At 45.2% G+C, this 27,375-nt stretch overlaps 1 protein-coding gene across 4 annotated transcripts in view; it reads right to left on the reverse strand.

Annotated features, from left to right (window-relative positions):
• Positions 1–27,375, reverse strand: part of LOC143275469 (uncharacterized) — a 75,736-nt gene that overhangs the window by 18,784 nt on the left and 29,577 nt on the right. For 2 of the 4 annotated variants that reach the window (XM_076579614.1, XM_076579615.1), the window contains exons 6-8: positions 17,014–17,074; positions 16,560–16,736; positions 4,443–4,943 (exon numbers count right to left, since the gene is read on the reverse strand). In XM_076579614.1, the coding sequence (XP_076435729.1) occupies positions 4,443–4,943; positions 16,560–16,736; positions 17,014–17,074 (739 nt within the window). The remainder of the gene's footprint in view (positions 1–4,442; positions 4,944–16,559; positions 16,737–17,013; positions 17,075–27,375) is intronic. The other 2 variants (XM_076579616.1, XM_076579617.1) reach the window with 1 other exon arrangement.

Raw genomic sequence — 27,375 nt, forward strand, 5'->3', positions numbered from 1 at the left:
TAAATTGGCCACAACGACACATAAAGACACTAAATTGGTCACAACGACACTTCGTCACAACGACACTTGGTAACATCGACACTAAATTGGTCACATTGACACTAAATTGGTAACAATGGCACTTGGTCACATCGGCACTAAATTGGTCACATCAACACTTGGTCACGACACTAAATTGGTCACATCGACACTAAACTGGTCACAATCACACTTGGTCACAACGACACTAAATTGGTCACAATTGGTCAGAATGACACTAAAATTGGTCACATCGACACTTAGTCACAACGACACTTGGTCACATCGACACTAAATTGGTCACAACGGCACTTGGTCACAATCACACTTGGTCACAACGACACTAAATTGGTCACAATTGGTCAGAATGACACTAAAATTGGTCACATCGACACTTGGTCACAACGACACTTGGTCACATCGACACTAAATTGGTCACAATGACACTTGGTCACATCGACACTAAATTGGTCACATCGACACTTGGTCACATCGACACTAAATTGGTTACATCGACACTTGGTCACATCGAATCTAAATTGGTCACAATGACACTTGTTCACATCAACACTACATTGGTCACAACGACACTTGGTCACAACGGCACTTGGTCACAACGGCACTTGGTCACATCGACACTAAATGGGTCACATCGACACTTGGTCACAACGACACTTGGTCACATCAACACTAAATTGGTCACATCGACACGTGATCACATCGACACTAAATTGCCTAAATTGGTCACAATGACACTTGGTCACAACGACACTAAATTGGTCACATTGACACTAAATTAGTCACAACGACACTTGGTCACATCGACACTAAACTGGTCACATCGACACTAAACTGGTCACATCAACACTGGTCACAACGACACTTGGTCACATCAACACTAAACTGGTCACATCAACACTGGTCCCAACGACACTTGGTCACAAAGACACTAAATTAGTCACAACGACACTTGGTCACAACGACACTTGGTCACATCGACACTAAATTGGTCACATCGACACTAATTTTTTTTTTTTTCCCCCCCCGGACTTTCTTGGGTCGACCACCATTTTATTTTGTATATGAATTCATTATAACAATTCAGAGTAGATGGAAAAGAAAGGGGGAAAAAACAAAGAAAGAAAAAAAAAAGAATAGTGTACATTAACAATAACATCGTCATCATAAGTTATTATACTTATAATATATTGTTCTATCAATTTGGTCAAGGTGGACACATTTTCATCATGTGTAACAGTGCAGTTTTATAACATATAATAGACATTATATATAGCATCAGCATAGAGTTATGGACACTTTGCTTAGCTAACGTAATGTGGAAAGAACACAACCCACACATGGGATATCTTATGTATGAACACATTTCCTCTAGTTTTCTACACGTGATTATATAAAACACCCATTACAGTCATGTTAAACATTATTACTGCAGACACATAAGTGCACATGAATACACACATGCATATATTATTTACACACTCGCATACTTACATATTCACGTACATCTGTTCAAGTTTAAAAAATATATATATCATTGAGCCTTCATTATTACTGTGCATTTTGATCTTTCATAATATTTTGTTATGGGTTACTGTTTTCAAGAAGTTTTATATATGGACACCATTTTCTCATGAATACAACACTTAACATTTCAGTTGAATGCATATATCTTTCTACTTTATAACTATTTCTTAAATCATTCAAAAAGTGCTCTATACATGGTTTAATCTTATTTATTCTGCATTTATAAACAAAATATTTTGCAACAAGAATAATACAGTTGAAAGTTTCATCTATTTTTGTAATTTCATCATTTCCAAATAGAACTAATTCTATGTTTAACTTAACATTTGAGCAAGTATCACATCTTTCTTTTAAAACATTATCTAATTCCTTCCAAAACAATTGAGAGAACTTGCAAAACCATAGATAATGTTGTACTGAATCTATTTCATTTTTACAGAAATGGCACTTGTCACTGTTTGTAATACCCATTTTCTTCATAATTTTGTTTGTAACTAAAATGTTGTGACAAGTTCTAATTTGAAACCACTTCAATTTTATCGACACTAAATTGGTCACATCGACACTTGGTCACAACGACACTAAATTGGTCACATCGACACTAAATTGGTCACAACAACACTTGGTCACATCGACACTAAATTGGTCACAACGGCACTTGGTCACAACTACACTTGGTCACAACGACACTAAATTGGTCACATCGACACTAAATTGGTCACAACGACACTTGGTCACATCGACACTAAATTGGTCACATCGACACTAAATTCGTCACAACGGCACTTGGTCACAACGGCACTTGGTCACAACTACACTTGGTCACAACGACACTTGGTCACAACGACACTAAATTAGTCACATCGACACTAAATTGGTCACATGGACACTAAATTGGTCACAACGACACTAAATTGGTCACATGGACACTAAATTGGTCACAACGACACTTGGTCACAACGACACTAAATTGGTCACATTGACACTAAATTGGTCACAACGGCACTTGGTCACATCGACACAAAATAGGTCACATCGACACTGAATTGGTCACATCGACACTAAATTGGTCACAACGACACTTGGTCACAACGACACTTGGTCACAACGACACTAAATTGGTCACATCGACACTAAATTGGTCACAACGACACTTGGTCACATCGACACTAAATTGGTCACATCGACACTAAATTCGTCACAACGGCACTTGGTCACAACGGCACTTGGTCACAACGACACTAAATTAGTCACATCGACACTAAATTGGTCACATGGACACTAAATTGGTCACAACGACACTAAATTGGTCACATGGACACTAAATTGGTCACAACGACACTTGGTCACAACGACACTTGGTCACAACGACACTAAATTGGTCACAACGGCACTTGGTCACATCGACACAAAATAGGTCACATCGACACTGAATTGGTCACATCGACACTAAATTGGTCACAACGACACTTGGTCACAACGACACTAAACTGGTCACATCGACACCTGGTCACAACGACACTTGGTCACAACGACACTTGGTCACAACGACACTAAATTGGTCACAACGGCACTTGGTCACAACGACACTTGGTCACAACGACACTAAATTGGTCACATCGACACCTGGTCACAACGACACTTGGTCACAAAGACACTAAATTGGTCACATCGACACTAAATTGGTCACATCGACACCTGGTCACATCAAAACTAAATTGGTCACAATGACACTTGGTAACAACAACACTTGGTCACAGCGACACTAAATTGGTCACAATTGGTTACATCGACACTAAATTGGTCACAACGGCACTTAGTCACATCGACACTAAATTTGTCACATCGAAACCAAACTGGTCACATCAAAACTTGGTCCGTGTGTACATTTTCATAAATAGTCTGCTGGTTTACTAATTTTCAAAGTGGTGATTGAAGATGTTAACAAGGTATCTTTGGCGATGAGCCCTTTGATTCTATGTCAAAATCAAAACGATCAAGTGTTTTGAAAAAAACCAAAAAAACAACAACAACAAAAAACACTTCAAGATAAAGCAAACTACTCCGAAATCAACCAACAAGTGTGTTAAACCATCCTTGATGTAACACTGAACTCTGGTCACGGTAAATCAAAGCTAAGGCCTTTAGTTTTGATATTCCGTATGGTGTGCCCATATATTTAGCTGTTTTTAGCTTGTTTCTTTTCTCTCTTTTTTCTAATTGGCTTTGTCTCACCTTTTACCCAAAAAAAAAAGAAAAGAAAAAAAAGGCACACAGGCTGAAACTGTTGCTTGGTCTTTGTAATCGTGAAAAGAGTAACCTTTTGGCCTTTCTCTTGACCCTCATACAGATGTTCTAAGCGACATTAAAACTGGTCCACTTGTTTGTGAAAAAAAAAGTATACAGGCGAAATATATACATGATTGTACATGTGATATATATCGCCTTAAGTAGTACATTTCAGAGTTCATCAGAACTTGAGAAAAATATCAAATGAGCGTTTCAAGCCAATGTATGAATTCCAAGTCATTGATCAAAATGCTTCATTCTTCTGTGGGCAGTTTCTGGGTGTTTTCCTGTACCGCTTGTTGACTGGTTCACCAGTTGATGGGAAGCACTGAGCAGAAACAGCATAGTCTGAAGTTGTAGACTGTGATACGTAGTTCCATTCACATTTCTACCGTTGCAGTTTTTGTGTGTACCCATTTCAACATAACCTATCTCTGAAACCAAACCTGAAACCCAAACCTACCCAAATCTGCCTGGTCCTTACGTTCTTACATACACATATATATACATGCCAGGTAAATAATCAAACGAATAAATGAATACATAGATAAAGCCACAACCGGTCAGTAATGACACGGTCACTTTCTCACCCAGTTCGTCCAGGCAGGCGGTGTACTGGAAGTAACACAGTGACACCTTCAGCTCCACGCCCGTCATCCCAGTCACCGCCACCATCTTCTCCCCTCCGAACAACCTCCCCACCAACCTTTGCAGGGCCCCGCTCTCAAACTTCTCCCACAGGTCAAGAACGCCCAGCAAGGTCGAACAGTTGACCCTGATGACGACACTTCCTGTTAAAACGTCATACACGCTTCGATTATGATCGTTGAGTGTCCCAATCAACTGCGAAGCTTCTTCTGTCAGTCTTTCAATTTCAGCGGCTTGGGCGATCCACAGGTCCATGTCTGCTTGGGAGGATCCTGACGGACGGATCCGAAGATGGTTTTTAAGGATCTGTTGGATGTAGGTCTCGATCTTCCTGCGTAGGATTTCTGGGTGTTGGGCGGTCAGAGGTCTGAATCCTTCTGTGTAGTTCTGGTGGTGTGTTGCTGCCATGGCCTGTGTGCATTCCAGGGTCACGTCCAGGTCACCTGAGGTATTATGGGAACGTGATGTTTGTGTTATATAATGCAGTACAATGTATACTGCGTTTCAGTTCAGTATGACATGCAGTGCAATACACCATGAACAGTCACTGTGATGCGATGCAGTATGCAATCCAGAGTAATGCAAAGCAAGACAATTAAAAAATAATAATATCATGATATGCAATGCGATGTAACAGAAAGCAGCAGGACTTAGTATCACTGTATCATATGAGAAAACATTTTAGTCTAGCACACACACACACACACACACACAGAGGCGCACACAATATCATATCATCATGGGACCACACGCCAGAGGAGATCTTGCACTGCTGTTGAGTCGCTTCCATGGTGCTCTTCAGTGCCTGTTCTGATTCAACACATGATCACCTTTTACTAAGTGGTGTCAGACTGAGTGAGAGTCTTCCTTGAAGTGGAGACCGCCACCACGTACCCTCTACGACAGTCCTCACGAATCTACCAACACCACATGACTGAAATGACAGTCCTCACGAATCTACCAACACCACATGACTGAAATGACAGTCCTCACGAATCTACCAACACCACGTGTCTGAAATGACAGTCCTCACGAATCTACCAACACCACATGTCTGAAATGACAGTCCTCACGAATCTACCAACACCACGTGTCTGAAATGACAGTCCTCACGAATCTACCAACACCACATGTCTGAAATGACAGTCCTCACGAATCTGCCAACACCACATCCCCGCAATGACAGTCACATGAATCCACCAACACTGCCTCGGTGAGTAACTGTTGTTGTTATTATTATTATATTTATATAGCGCTGAATCTTGTGCAGAGACAAATCAAAGCGCTTTCGCACCAGTCATTCACACGCATGCATAACTCTAAAAGTGGAAAAAATGAAGACAAGGAAGAGGCAAGAAAGGGAGGCTATTTTGGGAAGAGGTGGGTTTTAAGACCAGACTCGAAAGAGCTGAATGCGGAGACCTGACAGAGAAGAAAGAGGAAGTTCATTCCAATTGCAAGGTCCAGAGACAGAGAAAGAACGGCGGCCAACAGTCGAGTGTTTGAATCTGGGTATGCATAAACAGATTGGAGCTGAAGCAGATCGTAGAGAGAACTGTCATGGCAAGCTGTCACGCTTTCTTTCTTTTCTTTTTTTTCCCCCAAAGCGAGTCCGACTGAGTGCGACTGAGTCAAGTTCGCTGGACCTTGCTCTCTCTCTTCCCCGTTTCTTCTCTTTCATGTAAACAGTTTTGAAGTGATCCGGTGTCCTGCCTCTGTCACATTCACTTCTCTTCAGGTGTTTTCACTATTTCGTTTTTGTGTCTTAATTGTTTGTGCATGTAAGTGTGTATTTTATATACACATATATATATACTGGAACAAAATTGTAGAAAAATAACGGAAGAACCGAGAACGTCCAAACTTGTTACGCCGTAAAGGTTGTTCTTTTGACATTTCATTCAGTTTCAAAGGTGCGGTAACTGTCCAGTGAACCAAGTCAGAATCAGTAGGGTTTGTGACTGCCCTGCACAGCAATGACTGCTCAGCACTGGCGTGACATGCACCTGATGAGGTGGGTGATCACGTGTTGTGGGATGACATGCCACTTCTCTTCGAGTGCCTGGAACAGATCCTGCAAGTTTTCTGGCGCGCTGACCATGGCTCGGAGCCGTCTGTCCAGTTCATCCTAGATGTGCTCAACTGGATTGAGATCTGGTGACAGTGAGGGCCAGGCAGTGTGTTAACGTTGTTGACAGACAGGAAGGACTGCGTATAACGTGCCGTGCGCAGGCTGGCATTATCCTGTATGAAAATGGCATGTGGGGCAGCCAAAGTGGGAGAGCATGAGCCAGCAGGATGTCAGCCACATAGTGCTGGGCGTTCTGAGCCCCGTCAACTCGCATCAGTTGACAACGTCTAGTGGTATTGACGGCGCCCCAGACCATCACCCGATGCTGCCGATTGCGGATGGTCTGGTCAGAGACATGTGGAACTCCATTCAGTGCCTGGACTGTGGATGAGGCTGAAAGTAAGCGGTTTTGCAGATGCTGTAGGCAAATAAAGCGGTCCTGGGTGCTGTCGTCGCTCTTGGTCGTCCAGTGCGTTGTCTGTCTGCTGTGACACCAGTGGTCCATAGCCAACTGATGGTGCTTCATGCCACGTTGAAATGTCATGTGACATCAGCTTCAGATTGTCCTGCCTGCAGTCGGCCAATGGCATTGTTTCGTTGTGCTTGAGTCAGACGGGGCATTTTTTGGCATTAGAATTTTTGCATTCAAATCCGATTCGACAGACTGCAATTTTTCTGCGTGTTATAGCCATGATGTAAGTAAACAATTCATTGGTATTCCCAATCAAAAACACGACTGCCATGTGAAGCACACAGAAAAAAGACAACGAGACATTTTCACCACAGGCTTCACAATTTGCAAGTGCAGCATGCTCTGCGTGTGCATGCCTGTTGCTTACAAGTCACTTGACAGGCGTAATCGTGTACAAGCCATACCCAACTCACTTGCACAGTGCAATGATATTTCATTGCCTTCTGAACATTGTTGCGTTTCTTTCTTTCTTTTTTTAATTTTTTTTTTTAACAGTATAGTTTCGCTGTTCAACTCTCTTCATCACAAGCATGGTTGCGGAAGTGAACCCGGTTTTTATTAAGTCAAAAGACATTCCGAATGTGACCAACGATCTGTGTTGTGGTTTGTGCATCGCTACAGAAATAACTGCGGGGCAGGGATCAGTTGCCGGCGCCCAGCTGATGAATGGTCTGTGGCATCTACCCAGCTACGAAGGAGGCCAGGTCGACCATCTTAGTACAAGGTGTGTGGATAAGAAGAGTCTTACTCCAGGTAAATAACATTAATCCTTATATTCTACACAGTGATTCTGGGAGGAAAAACTCTCAGCGAAAGTGTGGGTAGACACTGTGCCAATATCAGTCGCTGACTCTGAAATAGAGCATTCTTTGGTGAAAGTTGGGAATGAGCTCCGTTTCTCCATGAAAATGGAGAGAGCGAGAGACTGAAAGTAAACTGACTCAATTCTGACCGGGTGAAGGTTTGTTTTCTTAACTGTTCCCTCTATCCCTTTTGAAAAGACTTCTTAATTTTTTTTTCAATGCAAAAATCTATCATAAAGAACAGAAACCGGTTTTTCGAGAAGAAAAAAAGACATGTTCGATATGCCTGAAGAAAGACCACCACGCATCACAATGTACAAAAGACCCAGGGCACAAACGGGGAGACCCAGACTGTGACATGGTTTCCATCAAGGAAATAGAGCAAAAGTATGAATGGTGAGAGAATGGAGCGAGAGAGTGGGGGTGACAAAAGAATGGAGAAGGAGATGAGTAAAAGAGTTGAGCCTGAGCGAGAGGAGAAAAATGCGACACGGAAAAAAGACTGATAAACAGATCCGGGGGCGTTCAGAGACTAGCCAGACAACTCTCCGCTCCTCAATGCAGCTCAGCACTTCTCCAAGACAAAGATCGGAGACGCTCAAGCGTCGCCGTTCTGGGAAGACCAGCAGCCCAGAGACCTCTGGCAAGCAAGCAAAGCGAGAAGGTACTCTGGCTGACCGGCCTCCACCCCCAGAATATTATAACCAGGATGAGGAGGTATGCGACTGACCGTTCACACTGTTTCCTATTCAAACCCTCAACGACCCGACTTCGATTTATGGACTATGATTTATGACTGCGCCTTTGGGAAGAAAAACTGTATCCTGATGAGAAGCTTGTTAGATATAATGTATAATGAAATAATACAAACCCTTTAAATGGATAACAATTACTTCAGTTGATGTTAGAGGATTGAACATTGTTTTAAAAAGATCTTCAATATTCCATTATCTGAAAAACAAACGCTACGACATTATCTGTATACAAGAAACTCACTTAGCGAAAACTGACGTACCAATCTGTGAAGAACATTTGGGAGGGAAAGCCTTTTATAATGAAGGAACGAACAGAAGTAATGGAGAAGTTATCCTAATTTCCATGTACTTCACTGGAAAGGCAAATTTAAAACTGGCACAGTAACAAATGACAGATACGACTTTATTTTAGCAAATGAATATGCACCTAGCATCTCTAGGGAAGAGCTTGCCTTTTTTGATGAACTGCATGAACAACTAACTGCTCTTAGCGATAGCAATCTCCTTCTAATGATAGACTTTAACTGTGTGCTTGATAATCAGTTAGATATAATAGCAGGTCAGCCTCGTCATGATACTGAAGTTAACAAGATTAATGAATTAATTAAGTCTTTAGAACTGACAGATACCTGGAGGACTTTCCATGATATAATAAAGCAACAAAAACCACAGCAGAAGCAGGAGTAATCCATCCATTGCCAGGCGTGCAGATTATTGTTTCGCCTCAGAGGGCATGATGCACTTCTGCCTATCTTGCGACTCCAGCGCGTTCCTAGCTCTGATCATGAAGCGATAGTGATAGACAGAACTTATTGATAACGTTTTATCACGTGGTTCAGGCTACTGGAAAATTAACAACAGCTGTCTGAAGAACAAGATATTTATCCAACAAATGAATAATCTCCTTGAAACCTCTATTGATAAATACAGCAACGAATATGATTCTAACATAACAAGATGGGAACTATGCAAAGTTGACATAAATTTTGTATTGAATTTCGGAAACAACTCTATTGTCAAAATCGTAATGAAATTCAACATATACAAAAGCAGATGAAAGAAAAGGAAGAACTGTTAAACAAGAATCCAAAGAATGTAGAAGTAGGGTCGCGTTTGTTGCAGCTGAAGCAAAATATTACAGTTGGAGAAAGCAAAAGGAGCTCAGGTACGATCAAGAATAAAGTGGATTGAAGAGGTGGAAAGCAACACAAAATATTTTTGTGGTTTAAAAAATGTAGGGGGGAAAGAAAGATTATAACTCGATTATGTAAAGGAAACTGCTGATATCATAACAGACCATAACGACATTTTACACGAACAGATATTCTACAAAAATCACTGCAACCAAAATACTGCGGTAGAAAATGTTACAGAGGCAGCCAATACCGTCACAGAAAATGAAACATCCCATGATTAAATGAAAACGACGCTTCTCTGTGTGAAGGTATGGTGTTCATAGCAGAAACAACGCATGCACTGACCAAGTTAAAACATGGATCAGCACCTGGAAGTGATGGAATTACTATCGAATATCTTAAATTCTTTTGGAATAGATTAGCTAAATTAGTTACAGACTCATTTGTTGAATCATTTCACACAGGAGAACTACCATTCACACAAAAGCAAGGAATAATCACTCTGTTACACAAAGGTAAAGACCTAGATAGGGACAAGCTAGATCACGCGATTGACCTCTAAAGCTTTTGATTTTGGTTCCAAAACATTTATGCCAAACGTATTCGAAGTATTTGGTTTTGGTACCAACTTTCACAGATGGGTATAATAATAATAATAATAATAATGGTATTTATATTGCGCTGAATCTTGTGCAGTGACAAATCAAAGCGCTTTCGCACCAGTCATTCACATGCATGCATAACTCCAAAAGTGGAGAAACTGAAGACAAGGAAGAGGCAGGGAAGGGAAGCTCATGTCTTCTAATGTTAACACTGTCGTCTTCAAATCATTATATTCGTGCTTCTTAGAATCTGTTTTGACTTTTTCAATTATGCGCTGGTGTGGAAGTCTGAGTGTGAAGTTTTAGAATGTTCTAATAATAATAATAATAATAATGGTATTTATATAGCGCTGAATCTTGTGCAGAGACAAATCAAAGCGCTTTCGCACCAGTCATTCACACGCATGCGTAACTCTAAAACTGTAGAAACTAAAGACAAGGAAGAGGCAGGCAAGGGAGGCTATTTTGGGAAGAGGTGGGTTTTAAGACCAGACTTGAAAGAGCTGAGTGTGGAGACTTGACAAAGCGAAAGAGGAAGTTCATTCCAATTGCAAGGTCCAGAGACAGAGAAAGAACGGCGGCCAACAGTCGCGTGTTTGAATCTGGGTATGTGTAAACTGAGTGGATCCGAAGCCGATCGTAGTAAGCGAGATGGAGTGTAGAGGTGAAGGCAGCCGCAGAGACTGGAAGGGGCAGATTTGTGAATACATTTATAACATAGAGTGCTGATCTTGTACTTTATTCTGTGTGAGACAGGGGGCCTGTGGAGATGTTGCAAAACAGGAGTGATGTGCTCAGATCTTTTCTTTCTAAGGACGAGTCGGGCAGCAGAGTTTTGAATACACTGAAGAGACTGAATGGATGAACCAGGCAAACCAGACAATAGTTACAGTAGTCAAGGCGAGAGAGAATGAGAGAAACGAGACAAGTCTAGATGTTGCATCAATGGACAGATATTTCCGGATGGAACTGATGCGCCGCAATTGACAGTAGCAGGATTGACATGTCTGACTGATACATTTTTTGCATGGACAGTGTGTTGTCAAGGACAATGCCGAGGTTCCTGAATGAACTGGAAAGAGGGATGGATGTACTGCCAAGTTTTAATTGTGTCAGCTGTAATGCAAGAGAGTTTCTGTTTGGTTCCTATGACCATTGCTTCAGTTTTGTCCCCGTTCAATTGTAATTTATTTTGAGTCATCCAGTTTTGAATGTCCAAGAAGCAGCTGGATGTTTCTTGCAAGAGCGATAACAGTTTTTTTGGGATATCACTCTTCTGGAGTTGAGTGTCATCAGCATAAGAATGATGACTAACATTATGGCAGTTGATAATTTCAGCGTGAGGAGCAGTGTACAGTGTGAAGAGCACTGGGCCTAAAACAGATCCCTGTGGCACTTCATGTTCCATTTTAACGGGTTCAGACTGGAAATTAACAACAATCACAGACTGGAATCGATCAGTGTGAAACGATTTGAACCAGTTTAGAACAGTGCCGTTGAACACCAAATATAAATTATTTTAAATAAAGAGAGTTCATGTTTTATAAACCACGGTGAATGGATTTCTGAACCTTTCAATGTTTCATGTGGTATTAGACAAGGATGCCCTTTTCAACCATAGCGTTTGTTTTAACTGTAGACAGTCATTAATCTACCAACACATCTCCCCAACGACAGACCCATGAATCTACCGACACATCTCCCCAACGACAGTCATGAATCTACCAACACATCTCCCCAACGACAGTCATGAATCTATCAACACATCTCCCCAACGACAGTCATGAATCTATCAACACATCACCCCAATGACAATAATTAATCTACCAACACAACTACCCAATGAGTCATTAATCTATCAACACATCTACCCAACGACACTTATTAATCTACCAACACATCTCCCCAACGAGTCATTAATTTACCAACAGATCTCCCCAACGACAGTCATTAATCTACCAAGACGTCTCCCCAACGACAGTCAATAATCTACCAACACTTCTCCCAAACGACAGTCATTAATCTACCGACACATCTCCCCAACGACAGCCCCATTAATCTACCAACACATCTCCCCAACGACAATCATTAATCTACCAACACATCTCCCTGCCGACAGCCCCATGAATCTACCAACACATCTCCGCAACAGCAGCCCCATGAATCCACCAACACATCTCCCCAACGACAGTCATTAATCTACCAACACATCTCCCTGCCGACAGCCCCATGAATCTACCAACACATCTCCGCAACAGCAGCCCCATGAATCCACCAACACATCTCCCCAACGACAGTCATTAATCTACCAACACATCTCCCCAACAACAGTCATTAATCTACCAACACATCTTCCCACCAACACATCTCCCCAACTTGACCACAGCCCCATTAATCTACCAATACATCTCCCCAACAACAGTCATTAATCTACCAACACATCTCCGCAACAACAGCCCCATTAATCTACCAACACATCTCCCCAACGACAGTTTTTAATCTACAAACACATCTCCCCAACAACAGTCATTAGTCTATGAACACATCTCCCCAACGAGTCATTAATGTACGAACACATCTCCCCGATGACAGTCATTAATCTACCAACACATCCCCCAACGACAGTCATTAATCTACCAACACATCTTCCCACCAACACATCTCCCCAACGACAGCCCCATTAATCTACTAACACATCTCCCCAACAACAGTCATAAATCTACCAACACATCTCCCCAACGACAGTCATTAATCTACCAACCCATCTCCCCACCTACAGCCCTATTAATCTACTAACGCATCTCCCCAACGAGTCATTAATCTACCAACACATCTCCTCGACGACAGTCATTAATCTACCAACACATCTCCCCAACAACAGCCCCACAAATCTACCAACACATCTCCCCTAACGACAGTCATTAATCTACCAACACATCTCCCGAAAGACAGTCATTAATCTACCAACACATCCCCCGAATGACAGCCATTAATCTACAAACACATCTCCTCAATGTCAGCCCCATGAATGTACCAACACATCTCCCCGACAATAGTCATTAATCTAACAACACATCTCCCCAACAAGTCATTAATCTACCAACACATCTATCCAACAATAGTCATTAATCAACCAACACATCTCCCGGACAACAGCCCCATGTATCTACCAACACATCTCTCCAACGAGTCATTAATCTACAAACACATCTCCCCAACTACAGTCATTAATCTACCAACACATATCCCCAACGACAGTCATTAATCTACCAACACATCTCCCCAATGACAGTCATTAATCTACCCACACATTTCCCCAACGACAGTCATTAATCTACCAACACATCTCCCCAACTACAGCCATTAATCTACCAACACATCTCCCCAATGACAGTCATTAATCTACCAACACATCTCCCCAATGACAGTCATTAATCTACCAACACGTCTTCCCAACGACAGTCCCATTAATCTACCAACACTTCTCCCAACGACAGTCATTAATCTACGAAGACATCTCCGCAACGACAGTCATTAATCTACCAAGACGTCTCCCCAACGACAGTCAATAATCTACCAACACTTCTCCCAAACGACAGTCATTAATCTACCAAGACGTCTCCCCAACGACAGTCAATAATCTACCAACACTTCTCCCAAACGACAGCCCCATGAATCTACCAACACATCTCCCCAATGACAGCCCCATTAATCTACTAACACATGTCCCTAACGACAGTCATTAATCTACCAACACATCTCCCCAACGACAGCTCCATGAAACTACCAACACATCCCCCCAACGACAGTCATTAATCTACCAACACATTTCCCCAACAACAGTCATTAATCTACCAACACATCTTCCCACCAACACATCTCCCCAACGACAGTCATCAATCTACCAACACATCTCCCCAACAACAGTCATTAATCTACCAACACATCTCCCCAACGACAGCCCCATTAATCTACCAACACATCTCCCCAATGACAGTCATTAATCTACCAACACATTTCCCCAACAACAGTCATTAATCTACCAACACATCTCCCCAACGACAGCCCCATTAATCTACCAACACATCTCCCCAACGACAGTCATTAATCTACCAACACATTTCCCCAACAACAGTCATTAATCTACCAACACATCTTCCCACCAACACATCTCCCCAACGACAGTCATAAATCTACCAACACATCTCCCCAACAACAGCCCCATTAATCTACCAACACATCTCCCCAACGACAGTTATTAATCTACCAACACATCTCCCCAACGACAGTCATAAATCTACCAACACATCTCCCCAACAACAGCCCCATTAATCTACCAACACATCTCCCCAACGACAGTTATTAATCTACCAAGACATCTCCCCAACGACAGTCATTAATCTACCAACACATCTCCCCAACGAGTTATTAATCTACGAACAAATCTCCCCAACGACAGTCATTAATCTACCAACACATCGCCCCAATGATAGACCCATTAATCTACCAACATATCTTCCTGATGACAGTCAGTAATCTACCAACACATCTCCCCAATGACAGTCAATAATCTACCAACACATCTCCCCAACGACAGTTATTAATCTACGAACACGTCTTCCCAACGACAGTCCCATTAATCTACCAACACTTCTCCCAACGACAGTCATTAATCTACGAAGACATCTCCCCAACGACAGTCATTAATCTACCAAGACGTCTCCCCAACGACAGTCAATAATCTACCAACACTTCTCCCAAACGACAGTCATTAATCTACCGACACATCTCCCCAACGACAGCCCCATTAATCTACCAACACATCTCCCCAACGACAATCAATAATCTACCAACACATCTCCCCGCCGACAGCCCCATGAATCTACCAACACATCTCCCGAAAGACAGCCCCGTGAATCTACCAACACAACCCCCCAACGACAGTCATTAATCTACCAACACATTTCCCCAACAACAGTCATTAATCTACCAACACATTTCCCCAACAAGTCATTAATCTACCAACACATCTTCCCACCAACACATCTCCCCAACTTGACCACAGCCCCATTAATCTACCAATACATCTCCCCAACAACAGTCATAAATCTACCAACACATCTCCGCAACAACAGCCCCATTAATCTACCAACACATCTCCCCAATGACAGTCATTAATTTACAAACACATCTCCCCAGCGACAGTCATAAATCTACGAACACATCTCCAAGATGACAGTCATTAATCTACCAACACATCATCCCACCAACACATCTCCCCAACAACAGCCCCATTAGTCTGCCAACACATCTCCCCAACAACAGTCATAAATCTACCAACCCATCTCCCCAATGACAGCCCTATTAATCTACGAATACATCTCCCCGACGACAGTCATTAATCTACCAACACATCCCCCCAACGAGTCATTAATCTACCAACACATCTCCCCCACGACAGTCATTAATCTACCAACACATCTCCCCCACGACAGTCATTAATCTACCAACACATCTCCCCAACGACAGTAACGACCGCCCCTTGAATCTACTGCCACCATGTCCCATCAACGACATTCTTCATTGATCTATCGACGCAACGTCCCCCCAAAGACAGTCCTCATGAATCTGCCGACACTGAAAACCTAGACAGAAGGATAGAAGCGGAAGGGAAATCAAGACTGAGATCATCTTGAGATCAGGGCATGAAATGCCACAGACATATAGGCAATTTTGTCTGCATTATTTGATTACCGATGATGGGCGAGAATAAAGACTTTGCTGCTATGGATGTTCATTTTTAGGTGTGGAACGTAGTCAATGACAAGGATGGAGTCTACGCTTCAATTCATAAGACATACCAGCATCACCCAGGCGTGAGAGACGGAGACGCCTATGGTGTTATCTGGGAAATGGTACACTTCCTCAAATACACCTGTGAAGTGGATGACACTCGACTGTGTGGTCCCGGTCTTGCAATTTTAGTCCGATACACACCGGCTCAGCTGTGGGTATAGGAGCCGGCCACAGGCCAAATAATCCTGCAATATTGGTCTCAAATGGGGTTCGAACCCGCGTCTTCCAAGTAGTCAGTCTGTGATGTCTCTTTTTTTCTATCAACCTGTTTTAAACACATGCTCTCTCTCTCTCTCTCTCTCTCTCTGAAATATCAATCAAGGGAAGGTATTGTATCAATTGCTGCACTCCACACTCAACTCACCTGGTTGTCGTGACGTGGAGGCCCCACTGTGATTGTCCCGTATCCAGGACTGGGATCGACGAAGATCATGTGCAGAACTGAAACTCTGACGTCGCGCTAACGGCGGGGGGTAAGTGTAACAGCCCTGCTGCTGCCATTCCGCCAGATCGTAGCTTCTCGCTGTCATCATGTCGGCGTCTGAAACGAGCCCGTTTCCTTTTTCTTCTTCTATTTTTCTCCTTTTCTTTCTTTTTTCTCAGTGATATTCTTTAAATTAAATTATATTCACTCGCGCATGTACGTATGCACAAATGAAATTTGGAAATGCATGTGCTTTCTAACTGGAAAGTGAGTCATGACAGACGGGGCAGTTGTCGAAAAGTACACACACATCTTGATTATAGAAACCATGTGTGGGTATAGTAGAAAGAGAGATGGGGATTGGAGGTGGAGTTCAACCATATTTACCACTCACCTTGAAACAAGGTTCGTCTGACGCCTTTGTGACGATTATTCCGATTGCATGCGGATCTATCCTGAAGAAAACAATGATAGATTGTGTCATGTCAAGGATGTCAGAGACATTTCAATATCAAGTTCCGTCAAGCTTATTGAGAGGTTGTGGTGGTGATGGGCTTTTGTGTGTGTGTGTGTGTGTGTCTTGTAAACCTTAAGTAATACGGTTGTGAACTTTGGGGTTTTGATATATCTAATACTGTGACAAAACTGCAACTGAAATTTTACAAATTAGTCAAGTTCTGAGACTTAGACAGTCTACTCCATCTTTCATAGTATTTGGTGAAACTGGCAACTTTCCTGTGTCTGTCTGTGTGAAAACCAGAATGATAGTGTTCTGGTATAAGCTTGTTACTTGCCAAAGAACTTTAAACTGTCTTTGGTATAAGTCTGTTACTTCATGCCAAAGAACTTCTAAACTGTCTTCGATTATTTACGGCAAATGTCTCTTCAATCTGTGTGGTTCGTCCGTCGGGATCGACGAGGACCATCTAGTCATCCTGGGGGAGGGTGGGTTGGGCTCCGTCTGTGGGCGCGCAGATGACTGGTCAGGCCAATCTGCGCCCGGAAGGTTCTGACGCAGTGTGGACAGGGGATGGTGGCGGCTGTCGGGGACTTGCTGGCACTGCTTTTCCTGGCCTGTCTGCGTTGTTCTGCTGCAGCGATTCTGTTGGCCTCACAGGATTTGGCGCCTTTGTGGACAGCTGAACGCCACTTTGGTCTGTCCATTGCATTCAGCTCCTATGTGTTGTGGCTGATGTTGAAGGCCTTCAGAGAAGCTTTCAGAGTGTCTTTGAAGCGCTTCTTTTGGCCTCCATGGGAGCGCTTGCCATGCTGGAGTTCGCCGTACAGCAGTTTCTTGGGGAACCAGTGGTCTGGCATGCGAACTAAATGGCCTGCCCAGCGCAGCTGGGCCTGCATCAAGATGGTGTAGATGCTGGGCAAATTTGCACGAGTGAGCACCTCTGTGTCAGGGATCTTCTCTTGCCACTTTATGCCGAGAAGTCAGTTTTCTGAGGCTGGTGGTGTGAAAGTGGTTCAGCTTTTTGGCGTGGCGTTTGTAGACTGTCCCTGATTCACATCCATAGAGAAGTGTGGTGAGAACTATGGCCTTGTATACTTTAAGGTTCGTCTCCAGGGTGATGCCTCAGTCCTGTTCCAAACGTTCTTATGGAGTCTGCCGAAGGCAGCGCTGGCTTTGGCGAGTCTGGCATTCACCTTGTCGTCGATGACAACTGTGCGAGAGAGTGTACTGCCCAGGTATGTGAACTTGTCCACCGCGTTCAGTCGTTGCCCGTTGATGAAGATGTTTGGTTCAACGTAAGGCTTTCCTGGAGCTGGCTGGTGCATCACCTCAGTCTTCTTTGTGCTGATTGTGAGGTCAAAGTTGTCACAGGCAGCAGAGAACTTGTCGACGCTGTGTTGCATGTCAGCTTCGGAGGCAGCGTTGAGAGCGCAGTCATCAGTGAACAGGAAGTCGTTGACGGTGTCTGTCCTCACCTTGGTTTTTGCTTGAAGCCTCCTGAGGTTGAAGAGTGAGCCATCTGTGTGGTACCTGATGCCAATGCCTACGTCAGCGTCTCTGAAGGCATCTGTCAGCATGGCTGAAAACATGAGACTGAACAGGGTGGGGGCAAGAACACACCCTTGCTTGACTCCATTGGACAGGGAATGGTTCTGAAGTCTCTCCGTTGTCTTGGACTCGGGCCAGCATCCCATCGTGTAGTTGCCGTATGATGGTGATGAACTTTCTGGGACATCCGTACTTCGCCATGATTCTCCAAAGGCCATCTCTGCTAACAGTATCGAAGGCCTTGGTCAGATTGACATAGGTGGAGTAAAGGTCGGCGTTCTGTTCCTGACAATTCTCCTGGAGCTGCCTGGCAGCAAACACCATGTCGATAGTCCCGCGTTCTTTCCGGAAGCCACACTGGCTCTCTGGTAGGAGATCTTGCTCAAGGTGCGCTATGAGACAGTTGAGTAGCACTCTGGCCAGTCTTGCCTGCGACGGACAGCAGGGATATTCCACAATGGTTGTCACAGGCCTGACGATTTCCTTTGCGCTTGTACAGATGTATGATGGAAGCGTCTTTGAAGTCCTGTGGAACTGCCTCATGCTGCCAGATGAGCTGGAACAGCTGATGAAGCTTCTCAGTCAGCGCCATACCACCTTCTTTGTAGACCTCAGCTGGAATGGAGTCTGAGCCAGGGGCTTTGTCATTGGATAGCAGACAGATAGCTTTCTGGGTCTCATCCAAAGTTGGAATGGCATCCAACGATTCACTGACTGGCACCTGGGGGAGTCGGTCGATGGCTTCATCATTGATGGTGGAAGGGCGGGTTCAGTACGCTGTCAAAGTGTTCAGCCCATCTCTCAAGGATCCCGTCCTTGTCAGTGATTAGGGTAGAACCATCAGCACTGAGGAGTGGAGCAGATCCAGAGGTGATAGGACCGTAGACTTCTTTCAGGCCGTTATAGAAGTTCTTCATGTCATTCCTGTCTGCAAAGCCCTGGATCTCATCAGCTTTGTTGCTGAACCAGGAATCCTGCATCTGCCGCAGCTTCAGCTGGATGGTGCTGCGTGCGCTCTTCAGTATGTCTTTCTTTGACTGTGACTTGGGATCTTCAATGTGGGCTCTGTAGGCTTGGCGTTTGTCTTCCAGCAGCTGCTTGATCTCAGTGCAGTTCTCATCAAACCAGTCTTTGTGCTTCCTGGCAGAAGGCCCCAGGCACTCCATGGCAGTGTTGTACACCGTCTCATGCAGTGCACCCCATGCTGCCTCCACATTCTGGTTGTCCAGCACGGTGGACTCCAGGCGTTCCTCCAGGGTGTCAGCAAAGCTCTGCTTGATGTTGCCTAGCTCCAGCTTGTTGACATTCAGGCGTTTGGGTGCTTTCATGCCCTGAGGCCGTCTCTTGGGCTGGATGCGGAGGTTGAGTTTGGAGACGATAAGGCGGTGGTCTGTCCAGCACTTGGCGCCGCACATGGCCCTCGTGACTCGTACGTCCTGCTGTCCCTCTTCCTGACGATGACAAAGTCGACGAGATGCCAATGCCCAGAGCGAGGATGCATCCATGACTTCCTGTTACGGGTAGGGAGGCAGAAGACGGTGTTTGTGATAAGAAGGTCGTGCTCGGCACATGTCTGGAGAAGTAGTTGACCATTGCTGTTAAATTTACCAACCCCATGCTTCCCAATCACGCCTTCCCAGGAGGTGCTGTCACAGCCAACTCTCGCGTTAAAGTCACCAAGAATGATGAGCTTGTCTGCGTTGGGAACAGTGGTGATGACAGCGTTCAGGTCCTCGTAGAACTTGTCCTTGATCTCATCCGGGTTGGTCATGGTGGGCGCGTAGGCGCTGACAATGGTGGTAAACTTCTTCCCGTTGCATAAAGGGAGTTTCATCGTCATCAGGCGATCGTTCACTCCTTTCGGGGGGCCAGCCAGCTTGCCAACGAGGGTTGTCTTCACTGCAAAGCCAACTCCAGCCTCACGTCTCTCCTCAGGTCCGCGACCACTCCAAAAGAAGGTGTAGCCTGCGCCTCGCTCAGAGTTCGCCGCCTTCTGCCAGTCTGGTCTCATTTAAGGCAGCGATGTACCAGGCTAGTTCACTCGCAATGAGTGCTGTGCGTCTCTGTGGTCTGTCTGAGTCACCTCTGTCCAGAAGCGTACGCACGTTCCATGTGACAATGGTCAATGGGGTGCTCCTTTTTCTTCTTCTTTCTTTCCTTTGTGTGTCGACCGCTTGAGTAGGGTCCCCGTCAGCCGCGGTATGCTGACTAGGGTGGTGTGGAGCAGGCAATGTTTAGGGCACCTTTTCTAGCCCCTTCCTCATGCCATGGAGGTGAGCAGTGCTGTCCTGAAGAGGGCTGCTCAGTCGCTCAGGGGGCTGCCGATCTCCACCGCTGCTCCAGTCGGTGAAAAACGACGCTATGGCCTGAGCCGCCTGTGTGCAGGTCCGCGGCTACGACTGCCAGTGTACCCACACCTGTCGCTTCGTCGCTCGCCTGTCGCCACAGGGCTTGGGGAAAAAGATGGTATGGGATGAAGGATGACTGATGACTTGCGCGATGACTTTGTTTATAGTGAGGTGGAGTTGCGCACTGTCGACCTCACTCTCAAGGAGGAAGGTGGCAGAATGGTTAAGACGCTCAGCTGCCAATACAGAGAGTCCGTGAGGGTGTGGGTTCGAATCCCGCTCTCGCCCTTTCTCCTAAGTTTGACTGGAAAATCAAACTGAGCGTCTAGTCTTTCGGATGAGACGACAAACCGAGGTCCCGTGTGCAGCACGCACTTGGCGCACTGAAAAAGAACCCATGGCAACGAGAGTGTTGTCCTCTGGCGAAATTACGTAAAATGAAATCCACTTTCATAGGTACACAAATATGTAAGCATGCACTCAAGGCCTGACAAAGCGCGTTGGGTTATGCTGCTGGTCAGGCATCTGCTTGGCAGATGTGGTGTAGTGTATATGGATTTGTCCGAACGCAGTGACGCCTCCTTGAGCTACTGAAACTGAAACTGAATTGTCCGAGACCGTCTGTATCCAGTGGCAAGACGAGGTCAAGACGACTGGAGATGGAAACGGATGAAGTGGATGACCAGGATGTCCTATGTGCCTCATCCTGCCCTCAGCACTCCACAGTGCTCTGCTGCAACCGCCTTCCTCTCCGTTGAACCATGAAGGTTTCTTCCGCAGAGTCCGCCGGATCCAGTCTTCACATGCTTGGGTAGACAAGCCCTAACTCACCGAGGGTTTGAGACCCGTCGGCTACCCTCACCTAGTTTAGCAGCCTGTCAAAGCCGTTGCCCGGGGGTTGGGCACTGCCGCATGCTAGCAGCTTCTAGGACCCATAGGCGAGAGCTGGGTGCCGGTGGGGACCACTTGAGGACGAACCACTCCCGGAAGAGCGTGACAACCCCCCCCCCCCCCCCCACTCAGTTTTTGCAAGATTAATATCAACATGTAGATTATGATACAATGTTTGTTAATTACAGGATGTTTAAAACTAATTCTGGTCCATGTGCTTTTCTTACAGTGTTACAAACTAATTGTGTTATTCAGCTAGCAAAGTTTAGAACAAACAACAACAACATTCCTGTTAATAAACAGGGCTTCAACAATTTAGCAAGAAGTGAAAGAATCTGTGACACTGAAATGTTCTACAAATGATACTGGTGATGAGTTTCACTGCTTGTTTTTGTGTCCCTTTTTTGACATCAGGAAAAAAATTCTTTTCCTGCTTTTTATAGAACACGGCAAAACACCATTAAATTCCACTTACTATTTTCTGAAAAAAACTGAGTAATATTGTTGAAACTCCAATTATTTGTCTCTAATATTCGCATCTCTTTCCAATGATATTAGGTACATTGAGGGTGGGGGTGTCAAGCAGGGGGAGTGTCAAGCAGAGGGAGTGTTGAACAAAGGGAGTATCAAGCAAGGGGAATATCAAACGGGGGGTGTCAAGCAGGGGGAGTGTCAAGCAGTGGTAGTGTCGAACAAGGGGAGTATCAAGCAAGGGAAGTATCAAGCAGGGGAAGTATCAAGCAGGGAGTATCAAGCAGGGGGGTTGTCGAGCAGGGAGTGTCGAGCAGGGGGAGTGTCGAGCAGTGGTAGTGTCGAACAAGGGGAGTATCAAGCAAGGGAAGTATCAAGCAGGGGAAGTATCAAGCAGGGAGTATCAAGCAGGGGGGTTGTCGAGCAGGGAGTGTCGAGCAGGGGGAGTGTCGAGCAGGGGGGAGTATCAAGCAGGGGAAGTATCAAGCAGGGAGAGTCTTAAGCAGGGGGGGGGGGGGTGTCAAGCAGGGGAAGTATCAAGCAGGGGAAGGGTCAAGCAGGGGAAGTATCAAGCAGGGAGTATCAAGCAGGGGAAGTATCAAGCATGGAGTATCAAGCAGGGCGAGTGTCAAGCAGGGGAAGTATCAAGCAGGGAGTATCAAGCAGGGGAAGTATCAAGCAGGGAGTATCAAGCACGGGGAGTGTCAAGCAGGGGAAGTGTCAAGCAGGGGGAGTATCAAGCAGGGGAAGTATCAAGCAGGGAGTATCAAGCACGGGGAGTGTCAAGCAGGCGGAGTGTCAAGCAGGGGGAGTATCAAGCAGGGGAAGTATCAAGCAGGGAGTATCAAGCACGGGGAGTGTCAAGCAGGGGAAGTGTCAAGCAGCGGAAGTGTCAAGCAGGGAGTATCAAGCAGGGAGTATCAAACAGGGGGAGTGTCAAGCAGGCGGAGTGTCAAGCAGGGGGAGTATCAAGCAGGGGAAGTATCAAGCAGGGAGTATCAAGCACGGGGAGTGTCAAGCAGGGGAAGTGTCAAGCAGGGGAAGTGTCAAGCAGGGAGTATCAAGCTGAGGAAGTATCAAGTAGGAGGAGTGTCAAGCAGCGGAAGTAGTGTCAAGCAGCGGAAGTGTCAAGCAGGGGGAGTATCAAGCAGGGGGAGTGTCAAGCAGGGGGAATATTGAGCTGCGGGAGTTACAAGCAGGGGGGGGGGGGGTGTCAAGCACGGAGAGTATCGAGCAGGGAGAGTATCAAGCTGGGGGGAGTTAGAAGCAAGGGAAGTATCAAGGAGGGAGTATCAAGCAGGGGGAGTGTCAAGCAGGGGGAGTGTCAAGCAGTGGAAGTGTTAAGCAGCGGAGTGTCAAGCAAGGGGGCTGTCAAGCAGGGAAAGTATCAAGCAGGGGGAGTGTCAAACAGGGGGAGTGTCGAGCAGGGGGAGTGTCGAGCAGGGGGAATATTGAGCTGCAGGAGTTACAAGCGGGGGTGGGGGTGGGGGGTCAAGCACGGAGAGTATCGAGCAGGGAGAGTATCAAGCTGGGGGGAGTTAGAAGCAAGGGAAGTATCAAGGAGGGAGTATCAAGCAGGTGGAGTGTCAAGCAGGGGAATTATCAAACAGGGAAGTATCGAGCAGGGAGTGTCAAGCAGGGGAAGTATCAAGCAGGGATAGTATCGAGCAGGGAGTGTCAAGGGAAGTATCAAGCAAGGGAAGTATCAAGCAGGGGAAGTATCAAGCAAGGGAAGTATCAAGCAGGGGAAGTATCACAAAGGGGAAGTATCAATCAAGGGAAGTATCACACATGGGAAGTATCGAACAGGGGAAGCATCAAACAGGGGAAGTATCAAGCAATGGAAGTATCGAGCAGGGGAAGTATCAAACAGGGGAAGTATCACACAGGGGAAGTATCAATCAAGGGAAGTATCACACATGGGAAGTATCGAACAGGGGAAGCATCAAACAGGGGAAGTATCAAGCAATGGAAGTATCGAACAGGGGAAGCATCAAACAGGGGAAGTATGAAGCAATGGAAGTATCGAACAGGGGAAGCATCAAACAGGGGAAGTATCAAACAATGGAAGTATCGAGCAGGGGAAGTATCAAACGGGAAGTATCAAACAGGGGAAGTATCACACAGGGGATGTATCAAACAGGGAAGTAACATTATCAAGCATGGGGTGTATCGAGCAAGGGGAGTGTCGAGCATGGAGTGTAGGGGGAGTATCAAGCAGGGGGAGTGTCGAGCAGGGAGTGTCGAGCAGGGGGGGTATAAAACAGGGGGAGTGTCGAGCAGAGGGAGTATCGAGCAGGGGGTGGGGGGTGTCAAGCAGGGGAAGTATCAAGCTGGGGAAGTATGAAGCAGGGGAAGGATCAAGCTGGGTAAGTATCAAGCAGGGTAAGTGTCAAGCAGGGGAAGTATCAAACAGGGGAAATATCACACAGGGGAAGTATCACACAGGGGAAGAATCAAACAGGGGAAGCATCACACAGGGGAAGTATCAAGCTGGGGAAGTATCAAACAGGGGAAGTATCACACAGGGGAAGTATCAAGCAATGGAAGTATCGAGCAGGGGAAGTATCAAACAGGGGAAGAATCAAGCGAGGGAAGTATCAAACAGGGGAAGAATCAAGCGAGGGAAGTATCAAGCAGGGGAAGCATCAAACAGGGGAAGTATCACACAGGGGAAGTATCAAACAGGGGAAGTATCAAACAGGGGAAGTATCACACAGGGGAAGTATCAAACAGGGGAAGTATCACACAGGGGAAGTATCACACAGGGGAAGTATCAAACAGGGGAAGTATCACATAGGGGAAGTATCAAGCAATGGAAGTATCACACAGGGGAAGTATCAAGCAATGGAAGTATCGAGCAGGGGAAGTATCAAACAGGGGAAGAATCAAGCGAGGGAAGTATCAAGCAGGGGAAGCATCAAACAGGGGAAGTATCACACAGGGGAAGTATCAAACAGGGGAAGTATCAAACAGGGGAAGTATCACACAGGGGAAGTATCAAGCTGGGAAAGTATCACACAGGGGAAGTATCACACAGGGGAAGTATCAAACAGGGGAAGTATCACATAGGGGAAGTATCAAGCTGGGAAAGTATCACACAGGGGAAGTATCACACAGGGGAAGTATCAAACAGGGGAAGTATCACACAGGGGAAGTATCAAGCTGGGAAAGTATCACACAGGGGAAGTATCACACAGGGGAAGTATCAAACAGGGGAAGTATCACACAGGGGAAGTATCAAGCTGGGGAAGTATCACCCAGGGGCAGAATCAAGCAAGGGAAGTATCAAGCAGGGGAAGTATCACACAGGGGAAGTATCAAGCTGGGGAAGTATCAAACAGGGAAAGTATCACACAGGGGAAGTATCAAGCAGGGAAAGTATCAAACAGGGGAAGTATCAAGCTGGGGAAGTATCAAACAGGGGAAGTATCACACAGGGGAAGTATCAAACAGGGGAAGTATCACACAGGGGAAGTATCAAACAGGGGAAGTATCAAACAGGGGAAGTATCACACAGGGGAAGTATCACACAGGGGAAGTATCAAACAGGGGAAGTATCACACAGGGGAAGTATCAAGCTGGGGAAGTATCACACAGGGGAAGTATCACACAGGGGAAGTATCAAGCAGGGAAAGTATCAAACAGGGGAAGCATCACACAGGGGAAGTATCAAGCTGGGGAAGTATCAAACAGGGGAAGTATCAAGCAGGGAAAGTATCAAACAGGGGAAGTATCACACAGGGGGAGTATCAAGCTGGGGAAGTATCACACAGGGGAAGTATCAAGCAGGGAAAGTATCAAACAGGGGAAGTATCACACAGGGGAAGTATCAAACAGGGAAAGTATCAAACAGGGAAAGTATCACACAGGGGAAGTATCAAACAGGGAAAGTATCACACAGGGGAAGTGTCAAGCTGGGGAAGAATCAAACGGGATAAGTAGCAAGTAGGGGAAGTACCAAACAGTGGAAGTATCAAACTGGGGAAGTATCAAACAGAGGAAGTATCAAGGAAGTGTCGAACAGGGAGAGTATCAGACAGGGGAAGTATTAGTCCGGAAGGCCGACGGGGTTACCGTGCACTCAGCCCCCCCTCCCTCCTCCCACCCCCAAAAATGAATGAAGTAGATTTGTCTTAAATTGTTTGTCGGAGTCTGCTGAACTCATTTTTACATGTTCCCAAGAAAAAAATTGGGACGCACTCAGAGTTACTGCCCTTGGCACAAGGGTACCCTCTCCCGCCCCGGTCACTGAAATTAAGACAAGCTCAACTTCAAACCCTCATAAATCATACTTTTATAAAAGAAACCACCATATATCATATGTTTTCTTCTTCAATAGGGCTTTTTCTATCTGAATACAGTTTCAGTTTCAGTAGCTCAAGGAGGCGTCACTGCGTTCGGACAAATCCATATACGCTACACCACATCTGCCAAGCAGATGCCTGACCAGCAGCGTAACCCAACGCGCTTAGTCAGGCCTTGAGAAAAAAAAGGTGAATAAATAATAGATACGCTTACATAAATAAATAAATAAATAAATATTAATTATGATATAAAAAAAAAGGTAGTAGTAATGGTAATAATAATAAAATAATAATAATAAAAATAAATAAATAAGACAACAATGATGATAAATAAGCAAATAAATGTAAAACATGAAGACCCACATTCACACATACACCCACACATGCATAACAGATATGCACCAAACATGCAGTTTCACAGTTATGAAAGCACAGTCAAATACATATAAACGTACATGTGCTCCAACACACACACACACACACACACACACAGTACCCTGCACCTCCTCTACCCCCCTCCTCCACACACTCATTTCTGGTCTATGTATCGCAGCTTCCACGGCACACACACACACACACACACTAACACACACGCACACACACACACACACACACACAAACGCTTACTTGTACAAGCACACACACACACGCCCATATCTCCCACCCCCAACACATATATACAAAGACATATATATAATATATACGTTCCAATATCCTGTTGCTCCCACAGT

This window comes from Babylonia areolata, chromosome 30 (assembly GCF_041734735.1).
Source record: "Babylonia areolata isolate BAREFJ2019XMU chromosome 30, ASM4173473v1, whole genome shotgun sequence".
Taxonomy (NCBI): Eukaryota; Metazoa; Mollusca; class Gastropoda; order Neogastropoda; family Buccinidae; genus Babylonia; species Babylonia areolata.